Source organism: Anguilla anguilla, chromosome 13, assembly GCF_013347855.1.
Source record: "Anguilla anguilla isolate fAngAng1 chromosome 13, fAngAng1.pri, whole genome shotgun sequence".
Taxonomy (NCBI): domain Eukaryota; kingdom Metazoa; phylum Chordata; class Actinopteri; order Anguilliformes; family Anguillidae; genus Anguilla; species Anguilla anguilla.
Genome location: NC_049213.1, coordinates 15,806,914 through 15,827,899, shown reverse-complemented (window position 1 = coordinate 15,827,899; position 20,986 = coordinate 15,806,914). Strand labels below are relative to the sequence as shown.

The window sequence follows — 20,986 nt, the reverse complement described above, 5'->3', positions numbered from 1 at the left end:
GCAAACACAAATGGAACGTTCCAGTAACGTGTTTCTTAAATGACTTTGGTGCTACTTCTCTGCAACACTCCAGGATCCCGAGAAAGGCGAATAAAAGTATAAAAAGTAAATTTTCTTGCACACTTAGGTGAAGATTTTATTGATATCGATAGTGAAATAAAAAAAAATTGAGATAAGATGACACCAGCTGCAGATTATGAAAATAGTAGAGAAATGTTTTTGATGACACAAAATATGCTTTTCTTACCACTCTAACCATGCCATGCATTTAAAGGACTGATTGAAAAAATCAAGTGGCTGCTACACCATCGCCATCTAGTGGACAAGCAGGTATAACAAGTGGCAGATTTTCACGCCAAATAAATTACTGTATTGCAGGGGTCCGGAAGTCCAATCCTACAGGGCTGCAGTCTCTTCTGGTTTTTGAGATTTCCTTCTAATCAGCAGCCAATTTAGGCCTTGGAAACAAGGTGTGTAGACTCTTTAGCCAATCAGTGACTAAAATCAAGCACATCAAAAACCAGCAAACACCAGCCTTCTAGGATTTGAGTTTGAGATCCCTGTGTACTTTTCAGGTTATTTTATCCTACTCTTGCATATTTATGAATAATATTTAACATTTGTTTAAGAATTTTATTATTTTAACTGAATTTACATTTCTATTCATGTAAATATGCATATAGTAAGATGGTGTTTTCCAATTTTCCAATACGTGGTTTTTGGGTGGTTGAGAGCACAATAAAAAAATTATTAATTTTGGGAGACTGTAGTTTGAGTAAATTGAGTGGCAAGTTCCAGAAAGAAAATTCATTTTATCTTAAAAATATATTGCTGGATTCATGGTACAAGAAAGACATAGAAAGCCTACAGAGGAAATTACAACTAAATTTACTCAACCTGTTATGATTATTTGATAAATGACTCCAAAGCCCTTGACAGTGCTGCTGCATGGTGCTCAAAACAAATATTTTAGAAAAACAACTCAAAGACAAAATATTGGTATCAAGCATTTTAGTCTTTATTTCCATCACATTGGAAGTATTTTCTGAAACGTTTTAAGCGCTATGTGCAATCAGGAACTAAAGTTATTCTAAGCGCAAGAGGAAATTTATCACTGCTGCCATTATTGAGAAGTGGTTGCAGGTGTTTTTGTAGTTTCATTAAAGACAAAGATATATCCATGAATTGCTTGGATTTTACCTGGATATCCAAGTAATACATATCCAAGCAATACTTCACTTTTCAAATGGTTCACACACCAATCATACAATTTACAATTTTACCTGGAAGCTAGCAAACAAAACCTAAGACATTTTTCAGAGGATGTTTTTCAGCAGTATGAGGAAATTAAATGTGCTCTTAGCATTCAAGGAGTGCAGCACATCATGATAACCTGAGATTTTATGTTCTTGTTTCTGACAAAAATGTATAGTTTTCTAGCTACCAACGTACTTATTTGTCCGCAAAATGAAAGATTTCAGTGATCTCACTTGGCTATGACTGAGCAAAATTTGAGCTTTTTCTGTCTACCAAAAATGGATCAGTACACAGAATGAAGATGCTAGTGAACTGCACTCAAATCACTGTGACAGTTTAGCAACTCTTTGGGCTGCGATTCACAAGCATAGAATGAAAATCTGCTGACAGCTAACAGCTTAGCCTCTTCATTAGCACATTTACAAGCTGATGCCAATACATTTTCCATCTATCTATATATACACATGCATGGAATGGATAAAGTACAGACTAAGCATTCATAGTAAGTGGATCAGACACCAGTGCATGACCATTGGCAGGTGGTCAAAATGTGTTCTTTGATCTCTCAGAGCCAACATGTCAAATATAAACTTTTCTTTTTTTTAAAGAAACCTGTTTTCCCCGTAGTGTAAATTCTATCTATGGACGAATTGAAAGCACCGCCATATTTAGAGTAACATTACACCCATGAACTATTCCATGTTCTTTATTAACTCTACATTAATGGGGAATACAGATGGTAAACATGTGACTCAGTGCAGCCAATAAAATGTACTCCGTGATGGAACATCTGAGCTGACAAATCAGCTCATTTAAAACAATCAACATTGGTCATTAATTTGGTAATCCAGCCTTCTAGGGTATTCAATTCAAATCAATACTTTTAACATCTCCAATCCACCCTTATAACATTGCTTCATACCATTTACTAACTATGATAATATTACACTCAAAACATAAATACAGTATGTACTATTATAAAGCTATCTTTCAGAAATATTTGGCAAAAAGCATCTACATCTCAAATTCAGCGATTCAAATATTTACAGATCTCTCCACATTGATTTTTTCTCTCAAGTTTTGCCATGCTTTAAAATTAAGATGGTGAAGTGCACAATTCACATAGAAAATGTAAGGCAGTGAACAGCATCATACTGTAATAGATAACGGTTATATGAAATGTAATGTTTTGAAAAAATATTCTAGCACAATAGGACATTTGAGACTAGTGCAACTTAAACTATAAGACTGGCAATGTAAAGCTTCACATTGAAACAGCAGCAAACAAGACCGTATTGCTTAAGCTAATATACAGCATACAGGAAAGACTGACAGACCTGTTGGCTAATTTCTACAGTGCACATGTACACAAGCCTTCAGCTTTGCGCAGATCTGTGGAAACCATTTTAGCCACTTTATGTCAAGTTTGAAATGTCTGTATCTAACAGAACCACTGAAGTAAAACATAATGGAATGGGTGCAGGTCTAAACAGACTACACAACATAAGGAATGGTATTCAATTAAGCCTATGAAGTCAAAATATAAAAATTCATGACAATCATATTTATCTAAGAATATCATATGATGCAACAACAAAAACAAAATGAAATTATGGCAGTGTGCATCGCTAGTTGGCTAAACAGGACACAATCGTAGTGTTACGGCTATACTTGCATAAGCAAGCGATTGGATCTTTGCTTGCAATAAATCACACATTTAAATTTGTATTTACATTTTCAGTAGTTCTGCAGTATGTGCAAAATGTTTATCTTCCATCTTTCTGTTTATCGCTCGCATCTCTGAAAGACAGCTGTGATCTTCAGTCACACAGGTACCAGTCGTTCCTCTGCGCCTTTCGTTGTGTAATCAAAATGACAACATTTTTCTTTCTGTTTCGAGAGATTGCACCAGCACTTCTCACTATATGCAACACCGAAATGAAATATTTACAGAAAAGCAGCCAGAACTGCTAGGAACTATTCATAATGACCAATTCTTGAATTTGAATTCCAGCATATATATATAACATAATTTCATAATTCAAATAATTTTTTCCCTGACAAAGTGAACATTTCAACACCTAGTGATTTCTGATGCTCCTTTTTATCTAGGTTTAACTAACCACAAAAATAATTGCACAAACCAATATAGGTTTTTTAAACTTTACAAAATATAACAATTCCAGTTTTGACCGGGAAACCCGTATAATGTGCTGCAGGCAAAATGGTAATTGTTCATAAAATGGTCAGTGATGGTGGGAACATTGTAAGAACTGTGCAATGTGAGAAACTTTGGCTTTGAGAGGAAGTGCAGAGTGCGTCATACTGGAGTTCAGCTGAAGTCGCGGCCGGTGAGCACTGCGGGAGCGATCAGAGTCCAGGCGTACAGCGCCAGGCAGACCCAGCTGGAGCAGATCTTCACCCACACCGAGGGCCACTTGCTGGTCATTGTGTTGTAGTGAGCATCGGGGCTGTCAGGAAAGAAAGCTGAGTGAGATGAAAATCAAGAGACATAAAATATCACATCAACTGTAAAAAGCATGATTTAGGTAGGTGGGACGCACCCAGCACTGACCTGTACCAGTTAGTGAGCGTCATCATGATGTAGAGCGAGGCCAGGAAGAGCATGAAATGGAAGAAAGAGTAGCTGTACTTCACCATGTCCCTCTCGTTGTCCTCCACCCTCCTGGGCCCGTCCCCGTCCTCCGCCTCCTCCGGGGCCGCCACCGAGGTCTCCTCCAGGATGACGGTGTCCTTGGACGCCAGAGTCAGCTTGTTCACTTGGCTGGTGCTGGAGGAGCGGATGCTGGCAGACAGAGACCACAGGGTACGGAAAACAATTGGCTCTATTCCCGAATTGCTGTTTTTTTGTCATGAGGTGGCAGTGCAGTGTGGTGGCCAAGGAAAGAGGCCCGTAACTTGGAGGTTGCAGGTTCAAAACAAAGGTGTAGTGCTGGCACACCTTCAGGTCAGCTACTCCAGCTGAATTGCTTAAGGATAGTATGTACAAATGTAATCTGTGTGTGAGTAACTCTGCCTGTCCTCAACACCAAACACTTACGTCCTTACTGGGTTTGCATGCTTATCAATGCCACCAGCTGAAGTACTTCACAAGTCCTGGACTAACCAAACCGGCCAAATTAACCCTTAAAAACAGCCTTTTCAACCCAATCTGACCACTAGCGATTTCTAGCACAGTGAGGTACTGATCCACAATCCACTTCTACGGGAGTCATTTATATGAAAGGTGAAAAAGACATTCTTCAAGATGAAAAAATTCAGGCTCTTTAAAGTACCTCAAAAACACTTCATGTTTTTTCCAGAACTTCCAAGCCCTTGATACGACTTTTACAATTTAAGCGCTGAGGTGGATTTTCAAAGAGCATGGAAACCTTCTCTTCAAGCGCTTCCGTGTGTCGTCCTACCTCGAGTACAGAATGCAGAGGACAAAAAGGGCCAATCCCACGATGCTCTGGGCGTCCCACCACTGCAGGTACGGGGCGGTGGGGGCGGGCTCTTCGGTGCTGATGATCACCGTGGCGGTCTGATTCTCCGCCGTCTCCGGGGTGGGCGTGGGAGCGGCCATCTGCTGGATGATGCTGAGCAGGCTGGGGTTGCACTCGCGCTCTGCGGGACAGTGCGGACGCCGCCGGTTAGCCACGGACCCGGACGCGGTGAGCGGACGCGCCGTCAACCGCCGCTGGGTATTTCAAATTGGGAACTAAAGAGAAATCTGGAAGCGAAACTGTTCTGAATGTAAAAGGGCTTAGGGACTGACACCTTGGAGTCATTTTCCAGCTCACTTCAAACACTAAATATAACAATATAACAACTCTATGCACTTTCTACAGCGCACACTGTGATTTGCTCTTAATGTTTTCTTGGTTGATTTATCAATTTCTTAAATGATCATTGAAAGTATAATCATATTTCTCAAACTTTCTCAAACCCCACCCAAAAAACAAACAAAAAAAAACAAACAAAAAAAACGCAACAACATGAAAATTCAATATGATGTTACATACATAGAGCCGGTGTTCTTAAAATGATCATTCTTAGACCTGCCAGTTGCTAGCATTTATTCAATAAATGTTATGACATTTCTAAATAAGATGTTATTTTTCTAATAAAACTTTGAGTAGGGTTAAAATAAGGCTCTCACCGGGCTCGTTGGTCATGGCTGACCAAGTCAGGTACATGGTGTAGAGAGTGATGAGGGAGGACTGAAGAAGACCTGATCGAGGCTGGGCTTCCTACACACACATACACACACACACACACACACACACACACACACACACCAGATATACACACACACACAACAACGTCTGTGTAAACATGATGATCAATAAACAACAGAAATGTCACCAAAAGAAGATTGGAAAGCAGGTGTAATCTTATGGTTCAAGTCTGGGTCATCGCCCGTTGTAATCATCATAGAACGCAGTGTATTTTTTTCCCCTGCATTTTGGCCCTTTTTTTCCCTGCATAAAAAACTCAGAAACCTGTGTTAACATGACCACTGCTCATCAGGATCAGTTCACAATTTTTAAGCGGTTTCACACAAACTGCTGCTACAGCTGATTAGACACATTTAAAGTTCTTAATTACTCCTTTCTGTGTTTAGCAAATCATCAGCTGCTTTCTACAACTGACTCTACTTCTATTAGGATAACTGACAAACCTACAACCTGTAAAATGAGGTCAGTTGGGGCAGAGATGAAAAGTAGAGCTGTAAATAACTTAGCAAAAGCATTTCTGGTTTATTATCGACCGTACTGCTACATAGTTTCTTGTTCCGCTGATACTGCAAATGGACCACGCAGACCACACACTCACCTGCACTTTGGGCAAAACAGAAACGACAGAAACCACCATGCAGAGGATCATGTTAAAGCTGATGAAGAATTTGTTCACACCGCAACCCTCCGGCTGGGTGTAGAAGACGAAGAACAGGATGATGGCAACCAAGGAGAAGATGTAGCACAGGCCGGTCACTGACAGCAACGCTGCAACACAAGAAGCACTCTGTGTTTGCGCATGTTTAGCAGACACCCTAAGACCTCACAGCATTCGTACGACTCGAATATGCATTTATACAGCTGGACATTATTATGTATGGAAATGGAATATACTGTAAATGTGTGGACAGTGTATTTTTGGAATGTAAGGATTGTTGTATCAGTGGGCCACACAATTCAGGTATTAAATGTTTTTGTGTTTTCTTAAATGTCATTTTAATTGCACAGTGTTCACATGGTGCTATTGTTCTTGCGCTGGTCCCCGGTTCCACAATTGTCAACAACCCCCCCCCCCCACCCCCACCTAATCGCAATTGGTTACAACCCACCCCCCATCCCTGGTCCACAATCGGTTCCCTCTGGTTCATCCTTGTTTAGGGCTGCCAAAATCCTACAGCTTGGCTCTGTAGTCTGTTTATTACCAACAGCTGGGTAAAATCCAATATGGGAGATTACAACCATAGAACATACCAACCAATTATTGCCCTCTGTGTTAACACTCACTCTACTCCCTGGGAACCGATGACCTCATCAGGGTCCACTCCCCCCATCCCTCATAATGTTCAGGTGCCTGCTATCGTGCCTTGAGTCGACTTGCCCTCATGGCCTTGAATCGGTGAAGCTTGACACACACTGGTTCCCCAAACGTTATCAAGACAGTAAAAGATGAGTGAGCTCACAAACGCTCAGGAGGAACTATAATTCAATCCCAAGAATGACCTCTTACTCCTCGGCCCAAGTACCAGGCCTTAACCCCATACCAAAATAATTAGGTTCACACCGGCATGGCATGCGTGGGATATATACATGCGTCAGTGCAAGTTTATGAAATTACATATCCATATATGGTAGCAAAAGAACAGACTGCGCACGCAAGACATTCCAGTTCCCTGCTGTGCCATCCACCAGGCCCACTTTCCTTCCCTTGGAAGTACTAGGCCCATTACAACCATGTAGGACTCAGCACTTACACCAGAAGGCCTGAACCAGATACACACTGCACTCCATAATGTTTGGGACAAAGATATTTTTTCTTGATTTGGCTCTGTACTCCATAATTTTAGATTATAGAGCTCACTGCAGATTGCTGTACATCTGAAAGCAGAAATAATTTGCATATTTGGTGGCATATTGTTTGTGTATAGTATTGCAATATCTTACTTTATATTACTTTATATTATATACTTTATTTCAATACGCAGGCAGCAGATATAGAGGGCTCAATTTTTTTGTTGCAAACAAGATGAAGTCTTAAAGTATGACCTTGGAAATAAAATTGAGCGCTGTCCTAGACAGACGGACATAGCTGTAAATAAATGAAAATAAAATGTGGGAACAGTGCAGATGAACTATCATTTCTGTTCATCTGCCCTGGCTTCTGATGGAAACCATGCTAACCAATCAAATGGCAGCTTTACTTTACTTAACTCTATTCTGGTTTTAAATTGGTTAAAAGTCAATATGCAATGAAAGAACAGCGTCATCAATGTAGCAACAAACATAGCAACTGACGGTTGGGCAATGAACACAGTCCAAAGTACCCAAGTGACCTATTTCTGTCACGTGATGGTTCTGGAAGTAAATTTTCCATCCATTTCAGATTTATGGAATTGTAAGAAAAAAGTGCTAACTATGCTTATAGTTCTTTGATCACTGGATTGTTAAAACAAGAATCTTTCAGTTATGACTGCTTGATATAAACAGGTTAGACCCTAGTTTTATTCCAGAAGTTGCCGCATGTGCGTCTCCAGCAATAAATGTAACAATTTCCTAAAAAAAATGAATTGCTGGTGCTCCCTGGAAACAGAAAGGAGGGAGTACACTGAAGATAAGGAGGCTGACGAGGCACACAGATGTGTGTGCTCCCTGTGGCTTTGAGCAGTCTGTTTAGTGACACTCCAGCGGGAGGCACAGACTCAGATTCAGCGGTTTTGAGAACCGCGGGAGAGACGGAAGTGACAATGCCCGCTGCACCAAGCGCAGCTGTGGTAAAGGAGCAGGAACTTCAACGGGCGGACGTCAATTTCCAAACTGCTTTAGTGTATTTAGCAATACAAAAAAAGTAAAGAAGTAAGAGAAGATGGTTCAGTATGTTCCTTCGCCCAATCGGACGAGGAGGCGGGACGCGGCCAACGCAGACCAGTTGTAGGCAATCTCCGCATTGATGTAGGTGTGCGAAAATCTCAGCTGGCAATCGACGAACCTAATGCTTTAGCCACAGCAAAATCATCCTGTTAATAAATCTCACTTTCTTTTTGCCTGCCATAGATACACTACACTACACTAAGGTTTACACTAAACAGAACAGTAAAAATTGTGAATACTAAGTTGCTATTTGTCACTGTTTGATGGTTCACTGTTTGATCATGTAGAGGGGGACATATTTGAAGAGAGACAATGTTGAGCTGCTTCATGCCACAGCAACGCAATGCAGGACAACACATCTTTAAATACACAATCAGATATGGCATCAGCTGCACAGCCCTCAATTCCACAAACAGAGGGAACGTCTTACCGGCATACCAGGCCTTTGAGTTGCCATTCTCCATTTTATCTACCCACGCCTCGTTCCAGGAGTGGGCAAAGTCCACCAGGAGAACCAGCTGGATCAGGATGAAGACGAATGCTCCACCGGTGCCCACAACAAACCAGGCTGGGGAGGGGCAGAGAGAGGAGTCAGGAACTGGCTAAAAAACCGTGAGCCACAAAATTTTAATGTCAAATACACAGAGGTGGAATGTCCAGGGGTCAGACGTAAAAGTCCTGCCATGCGTTTCTTCCACCCATGAACTCAGCTAGCTGATTTTGCAAGTTAGTTCTACCCCCTGGCTGAATAATTGTGCTAACTAGCATATCCAGGTCATTGAAACAAAATACCGGGGAGGACTTTCACTTTCTGAACCTGGACTATCCACCTCTGCAAACGCACAAAACTGCAACAAGTCACTCACCGCGGGTGAAAGACCCCTCTGGAATGTAAAAGGCACCGGCTGTGACTGCAATTATGGCCGCTATCTTGAAAAACCAAAACCTGAAAAAAGAAATTTCTTACAGAGAAGACAACACTATCTTGTGGTTCATTTTTATTTTTTTGGCATTTACCAGAATTACTAATAAAAAAATTATTAGAATATCAAATTATAATATTACTATATAGCATTACAGTACACCGTAGGTTCACCCTGTAGGAACACGTATTATCTGATGTACCATCGGATGTACCAACCACACAGTGGCCTTGGTTGACCTGATTTATGAACATTTGGCATTTCCAAGAAAGCCACTACTTTTTCCGAACAAATATGAGATCTTTTTGAAGTTGCATTTAAGCTGTGAAAAGCTCTGCCCTTTAACACACATTCTTACAAAAGCCCATTGTATCATATCATATTATACCAATGTAATCTTTCCTTGCGATGTTACAATCACAGGACAGCTCAAAAATTTTCCTGCATTTCAAAATCAGATCCCCATTCAAAACATATAAATGACCAGATATCCCCAGAAAGAAGAACAGATACAAAAAGCCTCTAGCCTTATACTTTGCTTAAATGGGAAGTGTATTTAGACATTTCATTTTATTATATTCTACAAGTCGGGCCTACATTCATAAATAATATATGAACATAGCACTCTGTTCAAAGAAGTTATTTCAATACATTTAATATAACGGAATATCACGTTCTGAGAAAAATGGGTGTGGCCATGCGGTCAGGGAGGGGCTTACCCATTATGGACAGCTGCTCTGGGGTCTCGGCTATTCTTCACGTTGATCATGAGCAGGGCGAAGAAGAGGAAGCAGATGCCCATGCCAAAACAGACCCGGTACACAGCTTTGTAGCCAACAAAAATATCGCAGTTGACGTCGATGTGGACTCCAGGGATGGAGGAGCCCGCTCCACCTTCACAGAACCCAGGAATCTGCACCAGGAGAACAAGGCAGCCACAAAACTACAACACAACTGGATTTGCCCCATAGTCTCTAGTATCAAGTCCTGCCCCAGGGGGTGGCGTAGTTGCCTCGGGGAGGGAGAGTATTGCTTGGGGAGGGAGAGATTCAGACAGTGCGTTTGCGCACATGTGCACACCACTCGGTTCACACCAGTGGCCTTTTCTGTTCAAATCATGCGACAGCGATTTTCCCGTACTAGCTGCAATCGGAGCGCCCACCTCAGACGCAATGACTACGCGGCTCAGCCACACAACGGCTGGCAGGAAACGGCTCAGCGGACATGTCTGCTCTCCCCCGAATCTGCTAAATACGCTTCAGTTTCGAGACTACCCCACAAATTGCGCAAACTAAAAAAAAATTGGCTTGGGAACTGAAAGTGGTTCAATAAATACAACTGCAGAATAAAAGTGAGCCAAACGAGGGTGAGTGAAATGCACAGAGCGTGCGACCGAACCTTCTTCAGCTGCTTCTCCATGCCCGGGGACAGCATGACGCAGGACACGATGGTCCCCAGCAGCAGGATGAAGGCGTAGACGAGCCGCGTCACCGTGGAGTTCTTGCTGCTGGGACAGCATCTGCACAGCAGACACGTGGCACTGCTGCACAGGCACGGGATCTGCGAGACGGGAGGCCCAAGGGAGGCCGTTAGCAAATGGCCGACATCGTTACCAAACACAAAACTGTGGAGTACAGAGACAAATCAAGGCAAAAATGTCTTTGGCCCAAACATCATGGAGCTGACTGTATCTATCCACCAATGTACAGGTCCTTGTATTAGGCATCGCATGGCATGTCTATGTGAATGACACACAGTGACCTTTCACGATTGCTCACACAAGACACGTGGAGAGGTGCTGCATGTAATGCTGTATGCTTAAATACTTGATTTCTGATGTTTAACTCTCAAGCTTAACACCAGCAGGAGAGGTGATGGTCTGTAGTGTGAAATGGGGTCAGTACACAACATATTCCACAAGTATGTGCTCCTAGTTATTTATTTTATACAACTGAATTTTGCTGTAATTCTTTTTCTTTCTGTCATGTGAGAGTGCGCTTTCTGTGTTGCGTGTACTCCCGGGTGTGCTCACATGTTCGGTTGCAGGTGCAAGCCTCATGCATACAGTGCTATACAAGGTGGCGATTTGAGGCAGCCACTCTGCAGCCGACTCGGCAGGCACGCAGCGCAGCACGCTGTGGTTTGTGCTTTTGATCCTTTTCCTGTTTTGCTTGACCCATTTTCATTTATACCAGGGTCACTGTGGTTTATTTAAAGCACACAAAAACACAGGTGGTAGGCAGTGAGGTCAGTGGTTGGTTTCTTTTTTTTTTGTTGCACTTTTTAGTTTCAGACAGTCAGGGCAGGCCAAACAGTGGGTCGCAAGACTCACATTCCCTTTTCCCCCTTTTGTCTCCAGTTCCGTCTTCATTGTAAGTGAGGTCAGAAGAACTTAACTGATAACTTTGTTTAGACAGCTCAGATCGGTTCTGGTCTGAGAGAGATAGATCTACTGGCTTGTTATTTGGTAATGGCCCAATGGCAGTGTATTTTATGGGCAAAGTGCAAGAGGCTTACTCAGCACTGACAGCTGAACAACCCCTCGACTACGAGTTAGCGAAAGCTGCTGTGTTGAAAGTTTATGAGCTTGTCCCCGAGGCTTATCAGCACAAATATTGCTATCATCGAAAACCAGACAACCAATCACATGTGGAGTTTTTCCGAGAGAAAGAGTATCTTTAATCGGTGGGGTACCTCACAGGGCGTAACAGTCTTTGAACAGCTCAGTGATTTGGTTGTACTAGAGGAGTTCAAAAACTGTCTGCCTGAGAAAGTCACTACATATGAATGAGCGTGAAGTCAGCAAAGCAGCTGATGCTACAGTGATCGCTGACGAGTAGCCTATGTCCTAACACGTAAAGACGTGTTCGTCACCCCTGAGAAAACCCCAAGCCGTGAGAGTGCGCGAAAGACCGTTCTCAAGGTGGGTCCGGTGGTACTCTCTCGAAGTTCAAGTCTGGCTCCCCAGCCAAGAGCACGCATGCAGATGCTCAGGCAAAATGGCGTTTGTCCCTTGTATGTTTTTATTGTACTGATCATTGTGTTCATTTAAAGCGTTTAGCACTGGTGATAGGCAGTGTGGTCAGTGGTTGGTTTCTTTTTGGGGGGGACTTTAGTTTCAGTCAGGGTAGGTCAGCCGGAAGACTCACCTTCCCCTTTTGTTTCCGCTCCGTTTTTTTTTGGTTGTATCACATCTTCTTAATAAATGGACATTTTTTTTGCAAAAGGACACCATGGTGTTTTTAAACGTGTTTGGCTGGCTGCTGGTTATTGCAACTCGGCAGCCTTGAGCCATAACACACACATTCCTTCATGCACAGGCAAAGGAGCGACAGAAGATAGTAACCATCACTAATGTTACTAATACACTAAACCAGACTGCTGCCTCATTTTACTGTATTAATTGGACTGTTTGTGCAGTTCTATGTTAATGACCTTCTTTGTTCGATCTACCCTTCCTCTCATTCTCTTCATCTGCGCATTAAAGGGGCCTTTGTGTGCTATCTTTCCCCCCTCCAGGCCTTGAACAGAAAGGAAAAGGGAGTACAAGAGACAGATGGAGCTGGCCATGGAAGGCAAATATTTATTTTTCCCACCAAACGAGATGTTCTTAATATAAAAATGTCAACAAAGGACAAGGCATAATTGCCTAGCAACCTGACAAGTAACCAGTCTGCCACATCCTGACCAACCAGAGTAACAGAATTGAAATATTACCTGTTTTTGAGTTTGTACAATAACTGCCTGTGTCTCATGCCATCTTTGAGCCGATTAACATTCTCTGCTGAACTTTGAAGCTCTGTGCGGCTCCCAAGCTCGTATTGAAATTGCCTGAGAACAGCATTCCTAATACTACCCAGATTTTTTTTCAGTGCCCACTGTTTGAGCCAGAGGAGGGCAATGAAGGCCATATTTGTTTCTGGTTTTCAAGCCAACTTCCATCCTTAATTCGTTCATTAGCCATAACATTTATGGCATTTGACATTTTAACTAGATTTCTGGATAAGCATATGAACGAGAAGCCAAGAGTTCCTGTCCCTATATGAAGCCTTTTACTGTGATCTAATGTACAAGTGAACCACTGTTGGTGTATGTAGCCAGTCAGCTCATTTAGCCAGGGTAACTGATGGAAACAAAAACCTGCAGACACACCGGCCCTCCAGGATCAGATTTGCCTACCCCTGGCCTGAGCTATATCTCTCCCCTGGCTCCACCCATCCACATTAAAAATAATCCACCCATCCACATCATTATGGATGCTTCTGAAAGTGCACGAAGGAGGTACATGAAAAAAAATGTAATACCTAAAGGCCAACTTCACATTTTTTGTGGATGGACTGCTGTTTTTTATTCTCTGCCTATGGACAAAAATGTATAGCAGGTGTAAGTGATTTCAGCAAATTTTCACATGGATTATAGATTGGATTATGTCAGGGAATGCCACCAATCTAAAGACACGAGTGAGATATAAAATATAGCCAAGATATTAAAATGGACAGCATGAAGAAAAGAATGCAAAATGACTGGATTTCAAATAGCATGAGAACACTTGACCCCTAGAGGGAAAACTTCTGCTAGACACTTGGGATTCATTCAGTTTCAGTATTTGTGAAAATACTGAAAACACGCAGGCTTACTTTTGCAAAGTAGTAGTTTTACAATGTTAATTTTGACACTCACAATTTTTGCTTTTTAACAGCTACTTATAGACAAGCCAATACAAAGATGCTTCTTGCCATGCTTAGCCTAAACCACATCCTGTTGGTGGAAAGGGATTAGGGAATGATCAGACTGGAAGATGAACTACACCACTGTACCTTTAAGGAGACCGACGTGAGCACTGTAAACAACTTAATAGACCGGTAAGGAATCAACGTTAGTCTGACTCGGCACAGACATGTTAATCAGTACCAGGCTGTCATCGGACATAATGGCCCCCTACTGAAATAACCAAACAGCCATAGCCTATTGCTGTGTAGATAAGCATTCAATGAAAAGCAGTGCAAAGTCTTGATGTGAAACTAAGAAACTGATCTGTGCGTGGTGTGTTACAATACACACACACGCATACTTTCTGTGCGATTATCTTTTGCATATCCTTATGTCACTGTGTCCTGGAATTTGAAGGTTTAAAAAATATTTAAACTATTAACTGCTGTTTGACTGGTGAAAGGCAATGGATTGCAATGGGCTAGGGCTACAAAAAAATAAAAATAAAAATGATGCCATGGGTGCATGTTTTTGTAACAGCCCAGCACGAATACACCTGATTCTAAATCAAGGTCTTGATTGAAATAGCTGAATCAAGGGTCATTGTGCTGAGCTAAAACACAAACCTGCACCTGCCGGCCCTATGCTAACAACTGCATTAAAAAAAGGTGACAAAAAATTTCAACTGATCAAATTCAGGACTGTAGGGAATCAATAGGCTCCTTAAGTTGTTGAACACCTGTTTACGTTCTTTCATTTTTTAATTTATCTTAAACTTAATAACACAATGTAGGGCTTGTTATCATTTGTCTTTGAATTCATTATATACTACTGATTCATCTCAGTCTTTAATTGGATCAGTTAAACAATTTTGGTCTCTTTTTATGTAGTTTTTTTGCAATATAGCACAATGTGAACATGGGACTTTTATTCTTCATGGCATGTTTATCTATTTCTGACATAATGTGGCTTAAGAGGGTAAATAATCCCACTAAACATGAAAAGTAGGCTACCTAGACAAGAAAAATTAACAGCTTGTTAAAATTATGGGATTGTAAAATTGTGGTTGGAACGAAAACCTGTATACACACGGGGCCCTCAGGACCAAGGATGACAAACCCCCCAAAACCCCAACAAAGCACACCCCATTCAGCAGCGAAAGATCTTGTTGAGATGTTAATTATCAGAATCATGTGTGCCAAATTAGGGTTGAAATGAAAACCTACAGCACGGTTGATCTCCAGGAACAGGGTTGGGCAGCTCTGGTCTGGACTAGCTACAAAATAATAATAAATTTCCAACACTGGGAAAATTACAATATCCATGCGTGTCATACGTGTACATGAAGAAGGGCACATTTTACCCCAATTTATAAACTACTACAAGCAACTGTCGTTATTTAATAGTTATTTAACGATTAGGTGTTGGAAATGTAGACATGCTGCCTTTTTTCTTTTTTGCATAAATTGCAAAACAGCAAGGTTTTAAACTTGACTAACATTAACTATAGCTGACATCGTTTTGACTAAACTTGGCTATTGCTTTGTTACGAATTTGATCACGAGGAATGACTGTTCAGGGGGATCCGATTAACCCTCTAATTAGCTAGTTAACATTAACGGAAGTTAATGTCCCAGCTACCAGTTATATTGCATTAAAATATATAATTGTATTTGATAGTTGAGCACAAAATACACATTGTTAATATGGTATAACGTTAATTTGCTATTTACCTAGCTAAAACAGGACAACTGAGTTGTATGTTACTAAATTTAGTTGAAAGCACAAATGAAGGCTAAAAGAAAATATCGCGGTTAACTAGCTAACGTCTGAACTTGAAACAATAAAAATCCACATTCTTGGGCTCGTTAGTTTCGTTTCCTTTCAAACGTTACTATAATTATCATGCTGCTGGATTGCACGCAATTTCTTTCCATGTGCTATAGGTTTACTGCTAGCGCAAGAACATCACGAAAATGTCTCACCGGTTTCAGTGAGCTATGTGGAAACCCCCAGACAAATCGTTTATTTCGTTTTCTTTCACCCTTCGACGAATTACTAAGCGCAACCTTGCTAGCGCCCGGCTACCTGTTGCGCAGAATACTATCGATAAGCAGTAAGCTTCTCTGCACTGGCACTCTAAACCTGTTGATTACTCGTACTAACGTTAGCTCCGATGCTAACGCAGGTCTTACGCTAATTGTTTGTCAATACGGTTAAACTACACGACACGATCTAAATTGAAAAACTGTTGCCGGCAATGTCAATTAGATATAATGAAGCTGTCTAATTAGTTCTGTTGATAACTAGACGTGAAACAGCCATTGTTGTCAGAGCAACACAATCATTATCTAGCTAGTGAACCAATTCGCTTACCCAGTTTGCCACAGAAAAGGCCCCCAGAACAGCACCCATCGTTCACCTCTAGACAGGACTCTGCTCTCAAAATTATTTTCTTTCCCAACAGGTTGCCGATCTTCGGTCTATTCCGCGGTTTGTTTTTCTCAGAGATTTTTTTTAGTCCCCTGATTTTTGTTTCTTTGTTATTTTCACATAATTCTGTGGAAACGCAACAGCCTTGACGATTAGCTATTGCAACTTCACTGTGATTAACTTCCCTTTGTCGGTACAAGGCAAGTGTAGCGGACCTCACCTCAGCCCATGAAATCCATGGAGTAATTAACTGCGTCATGTGTACGATGATGTCATCGAAACACTTAGCCTACTGTACTGTGCAAGACCTTTATTTAAAAAAATAATAATTATGTATGTACGTTCTGATTTAATGAAAAACGATGTATGTTGCCTTTCAATAGTAAAATAATTAACTTTAACTCCATGCATTTGTTTTATTACCGTCAAAAGGTGAAGATAGCACTCCTGGTTGCACGTGCCATTTTCTGTCAAATTGGAATTTATAAATTTTAATTGGGAGGAAACTGTGTGATCCTTCTAATCTCATTACTGTCCACCTGTTGGTACAATGCAAGTGTAGCGGACCTCAGCCCATGAAATCCATGGCGAAATTAACGGCGTCATGTGTACGATGATGTCATCGAACCACTTAGCCTACTGTACTGTGCAAGACCATACACAATAACACACACACCGTTTATTTTCTAACCAAAACCATTATAATTAGGGATAGTTAATGCCATCTATAATTACGCACTGTAGGCGAAACAGCTTCTCGTGCTGCAGCCATTCCTGAAAAGATTTATGGCATTGAGTTGAAGTTTAAGACCTTCATTTAAAATATATATGTATATATAGCCTATATATACATTTTGATTAAATATAAAACGATGTATGTTTATTTTCATGTCAAATATGTAACTATCTTTAATGTGTGCAGATTAGTCCTGAGCTGCACGTGCCATTTTCTGTCAAATTGGAATTTTTACATTTTAATTGAGAGGAAACTGTGATCCTTCTAATTTCAGTACTGTCTACCTGCCTCCCACCTGCCCTCAAACAGCATGGTGAAGTTACACACACACACAGCATGAGCCCAAAAGGTTAGTGCACAGACAAAACAGGATATATGCAGTTTGAGACAAAAAAACCTTAGTAACTCACAGATTATCTACAAATCAGCTAGATATTGACATTCTCCTTACATTATCCATTTAGGTAACAATAGATGCACATTAGCCTACATTTCATATTATCTGTGAGACAGTGACAATACCCTTAAAGCAGACCCAAGCAAAGAGCAGCAGAAGTTGGTTCATGTCTCTGCTGCTTGGTCTAAAGCTCCCATGCATCCAAAGTTCCATAATATTCTTGCTGGGTCTCTCCCACGGCAAAGGTACTACTGCAGTACCGGAAGACAGCTCTCACTCCTTGTTAACAGCTTACAGGAGTGTCCACATTTACAAACACCTCTTGTTGAGTTAACATACATTTTCACCCCCTAGATATAAAAGAAACGTGAAAATTACCAAAGACATATTACTGCAGACAAAACATTTTAGTCTATACAATACCTTTCAGAAAAATTACTCTGCAAACATTTAAATTAGCTATCATTTACAACTGTCTTCACAATACTGCTTATGCTTAACATTGTGTCAACTTTAAGTAACTTTATATGTAACTTTTTTACTTTTATATGACAATACACAGATAAAAGCAATAAATATGAAACGTGTGCTGCAAGTGAACACAGTGCATTTTCTTAATTAAAATACTTAGACTACTGAACTACAACTAAAGGACTAAGACTGAATAGTGTCTTAAGTGCCAGATACTGTACAGTATAGCATAAGAGTACAGCACAAGAAACAAACTCACAATACTCCTTTGTGTATCCAGAGACAGTGGTTGCTGTGGGGAAGGGGAATATTTTGACAAAGTACTGTAGGTGCTGGTTTTTGAGATTGTGCTGTTCTTTGCGCTGTTCTCCCTGTGGCTGGGGGCAGGGAAGTGGCAGACAGGGGCAGAGGAGGCCCTATTGGAGCATTCTGGCATGAATGCTGATGGGCCAAAGGCTGTTTGCGCACTGCTCCCCCTCTGGGACAGCTTCCTCCTCATGAGGGCAGCAAATTGCTTCTTCTCTTCATTGAGCTGGCGCATGCGAAGAAGCTTTTGTTGTTCCAGTTTCTTTAGTGTCTATGGGGCAGATTGACATGACAAGTTAGAACCCTTTCATAAGGCCAGACTTGACGGTGCTGGCTGTATTCCAGTCCAAGATCTTTATACGTTCTGTAAAGGTTATGCCTAAATCCAATGCAAGTCAGCTGACAAGTACAAAATATTTAGAGGGTTCGGAACATTCACAAGAACAGATATGGGAATTTCTTTAATATGTGTGTGAGTGTGTGTGTGTTACTGTAAATTGCAAGCTGGCACAAAAATGAGCCCTAAAAAGCTTAATGAATCAAGAAATGAATGTTGGAAATCCTGGCATGGACACTAAGTTCTACATTTGTTGTTCTGGTATCTTTCCAGCACATCAATGTTTTATCATTTGCCTTGGACGGCGCAGGACAAAGGATGCTGAATCAAAGAGCATTCCTCGCCTCTTTGTCATTTCACAATGGCTTGCAGCCACACTGCCTTTGAGAGTAGAGGACAGCTGAATTCCTAAACTGTTCAGTGGGGTTGCTACACACAATTAAACTAGGCATGGCATATGAGAATAATATGAGAGATTGGATTCCTTTGAATCTGTTAAATGTTTGGACTTAAATGCAATTGCCACTTGTTCACTGTATCAGATGGCTATTTTTGACAAAGTTTGAAGATCTGTTGAAGATCGTTTTATTACATTGTATTTATTCATTTTAATGGAAACTTTTACAAACACCATTGATGGGAGACACAGGCCTTGAATCAGTAAGCTTATTAGCATAATTTAACAGCAGTACTTCGTACTTTCTTGAACATTCTTAACATTCAGGAGCTCAACCAAATGTATAATGGTTAATGAATTATGTTTAATTTGTGTTACCAAGACATTCATTCTGCACTTCCTTCTACAGAATTTTCTTTCGCAAAGTAGTTAGTCATTAGGTAATTATTTCCTTGGTTTGCGCACAGTTGGGAACTGAGGGGGATACCGTTTTCCTTTTCTGTCCTATCTCTAGGTGGTAAAACTATTTAAGTTAGTTTATCCTAAATATAGCAACATGGATAATTTATTTCAGACTTAATAAAACCAGACCAAAATGCAATCCCGTCGTAAATTTGCCATGATTATTTTTTAATGTAAAACCCATAGGCTACCGGGCCAGAACTAGAACGAGATAAGACAAAATAAATAAATAGATAAATAAAGATAGTCTAAAAAAAAATTAGAATGTAATTTTAATTTGTGTCATTGTAATGTTACGAATAGCTACATCAAAATAACGTTTTCAATGTTTGATAATCACCAGCCTTACCTTAATCAGTTGCTTCTGTTCCTTAATGAAATTATTATTCACTGTTTGAGATGCAGTCATCAAGTCCGAAGCACACAATGAGTAAATCGGATCATCCCTGTATAACAGTGACAAGGAAATTGCTGGATTTGCATCCATTCCCCACGAGCACCAAAGACAACGACGACGCGAGCGATTTATGCCGCAGGTTAACCTTTGGTTCAGACGGCAGGCGAGAGGCTGCTGTTTGAGAGTGTGTGCACTGCGCAGTGCAAGCTCGCAAACCATTCTCGGTGGGTTTGTTTGTCTTGACCCCCGTTGCCCTCTTCGCGTTGTTAGACTACCCACTGCTGATAATTTGATTGCAACTTATCCGGTCGTGTCCGGTCGTGTTTTAAGTTCGCGACATAATGATAGTATACCCAAAGCTACACGTTCCTACATGTTCCGAAAAACAACAACAAAATGACATATTTAGCAACCTTATGTATTGCAGAGGAAAGATCTGACCTCTGATATCATAAAATCCCGCAGATCCATAATCCCGATTTTAACACTTTTAACGTTAAAATAATAATAAAAATCCAATGTGTGTGTAGCGTTATAATACCACTTTATGATGAAAATAAAACTTGAATGTAAATAATTATGCAACAACACTCAAGCAAACACCTTATACATACATATTCCCACGTAACGAGGAAATCATAATAGCATTTATTTTATTTTTTTTGTATTGGAGAGAGAAACCTGTGGCCACACAACCAGAGATTGGAATCTATCCTTACTCAGAAAGTTCAATTTTTCCAAAAATCTCAGTGATTTATGTGTGTGGAATCTTTCCGTGTACAACGGGGCCCACTTTAAATATGGCAAATATAGCTTTTAAATATCCTCCTTTTGTCTCACATAGGACATGCTACTGAGTGAAGTCAATGGGAAACTACTCCGGTTTTCTCAAATATGAATAATGATGTTGCACATTCAACACTAGGTGGCAGACAAGGATGGTGCAAAGCTAAAAAATTGATTTTATTTGGACACGCACATTACACAGTACAATTCTCCTCTGAGCAGTGATGACATAAAATGACAATGTAATATCATGTCATTATGTAATGAT

The 20,986-nt window shown here is 40.7% G+C and overlaps 1 protein-coding gene across 1 annotated transcript; it reads right to left on the bottom strand.

The window, feature by feature from the left end:
* Positions 1–996: 996 nt before the first annotated feature.
* LOC118211297 (serine incorporator 1-like) lies at positions 997–20,145 on the bottom strand. The gene is made up of 12 exons (XM_035388396.1): positions 19,885–20,145; positions 18,293–18,610; positions 16,373–17,912; positions 10,685–10,846; positions 10,006–10,199; positions 9,230–9,309; positions 8,794–8,931; positions 6,097–6,266; positions 5,420–5,510; positions 4,683–4,884; positions 3,833–4,063; positions 997–3,728 (listed from the first exon to the last, which is right to left on the bottom strand). Exons 3-12 carry the CDS (start codon positions 16,409–16,411, stop codon positions 3,590–3,592), a joined length of 1,446 nt encoding a protein of 481 aa, XP_035244287.1. The 5' UTR covers positions 16,412–17,912; positions 18,293–18,610; positions 19,885–20,145; the 3' UTR covers positions 997–3,589.
* Positions 20,146–20,986: the final 841 nt, after the last annotated feature.

Coding starts and splice junctions, on each gene's coding strand:
- LOC118211297 (XM_035388396.1), bottom strand. CDS start 16,411: ATGGGTGCTGTTCTGGGGGCCTTTTCTGTGGCAAACTGG. Junction 4,885..5,419: donor AGCCATGACCAACGAGCCCG/GTGAGAGCCTTA, acceptor ACTGTCCCGCAG/AGCGCGAGTGCAACCCCAGC. Junction 4,064..4,682: donor CTCTGCATTCTGTACTCGAG/GTAGGACGACAC, acceptor TCTGTCTGCCAG/CATCCGCTCCTCCAGCACCA.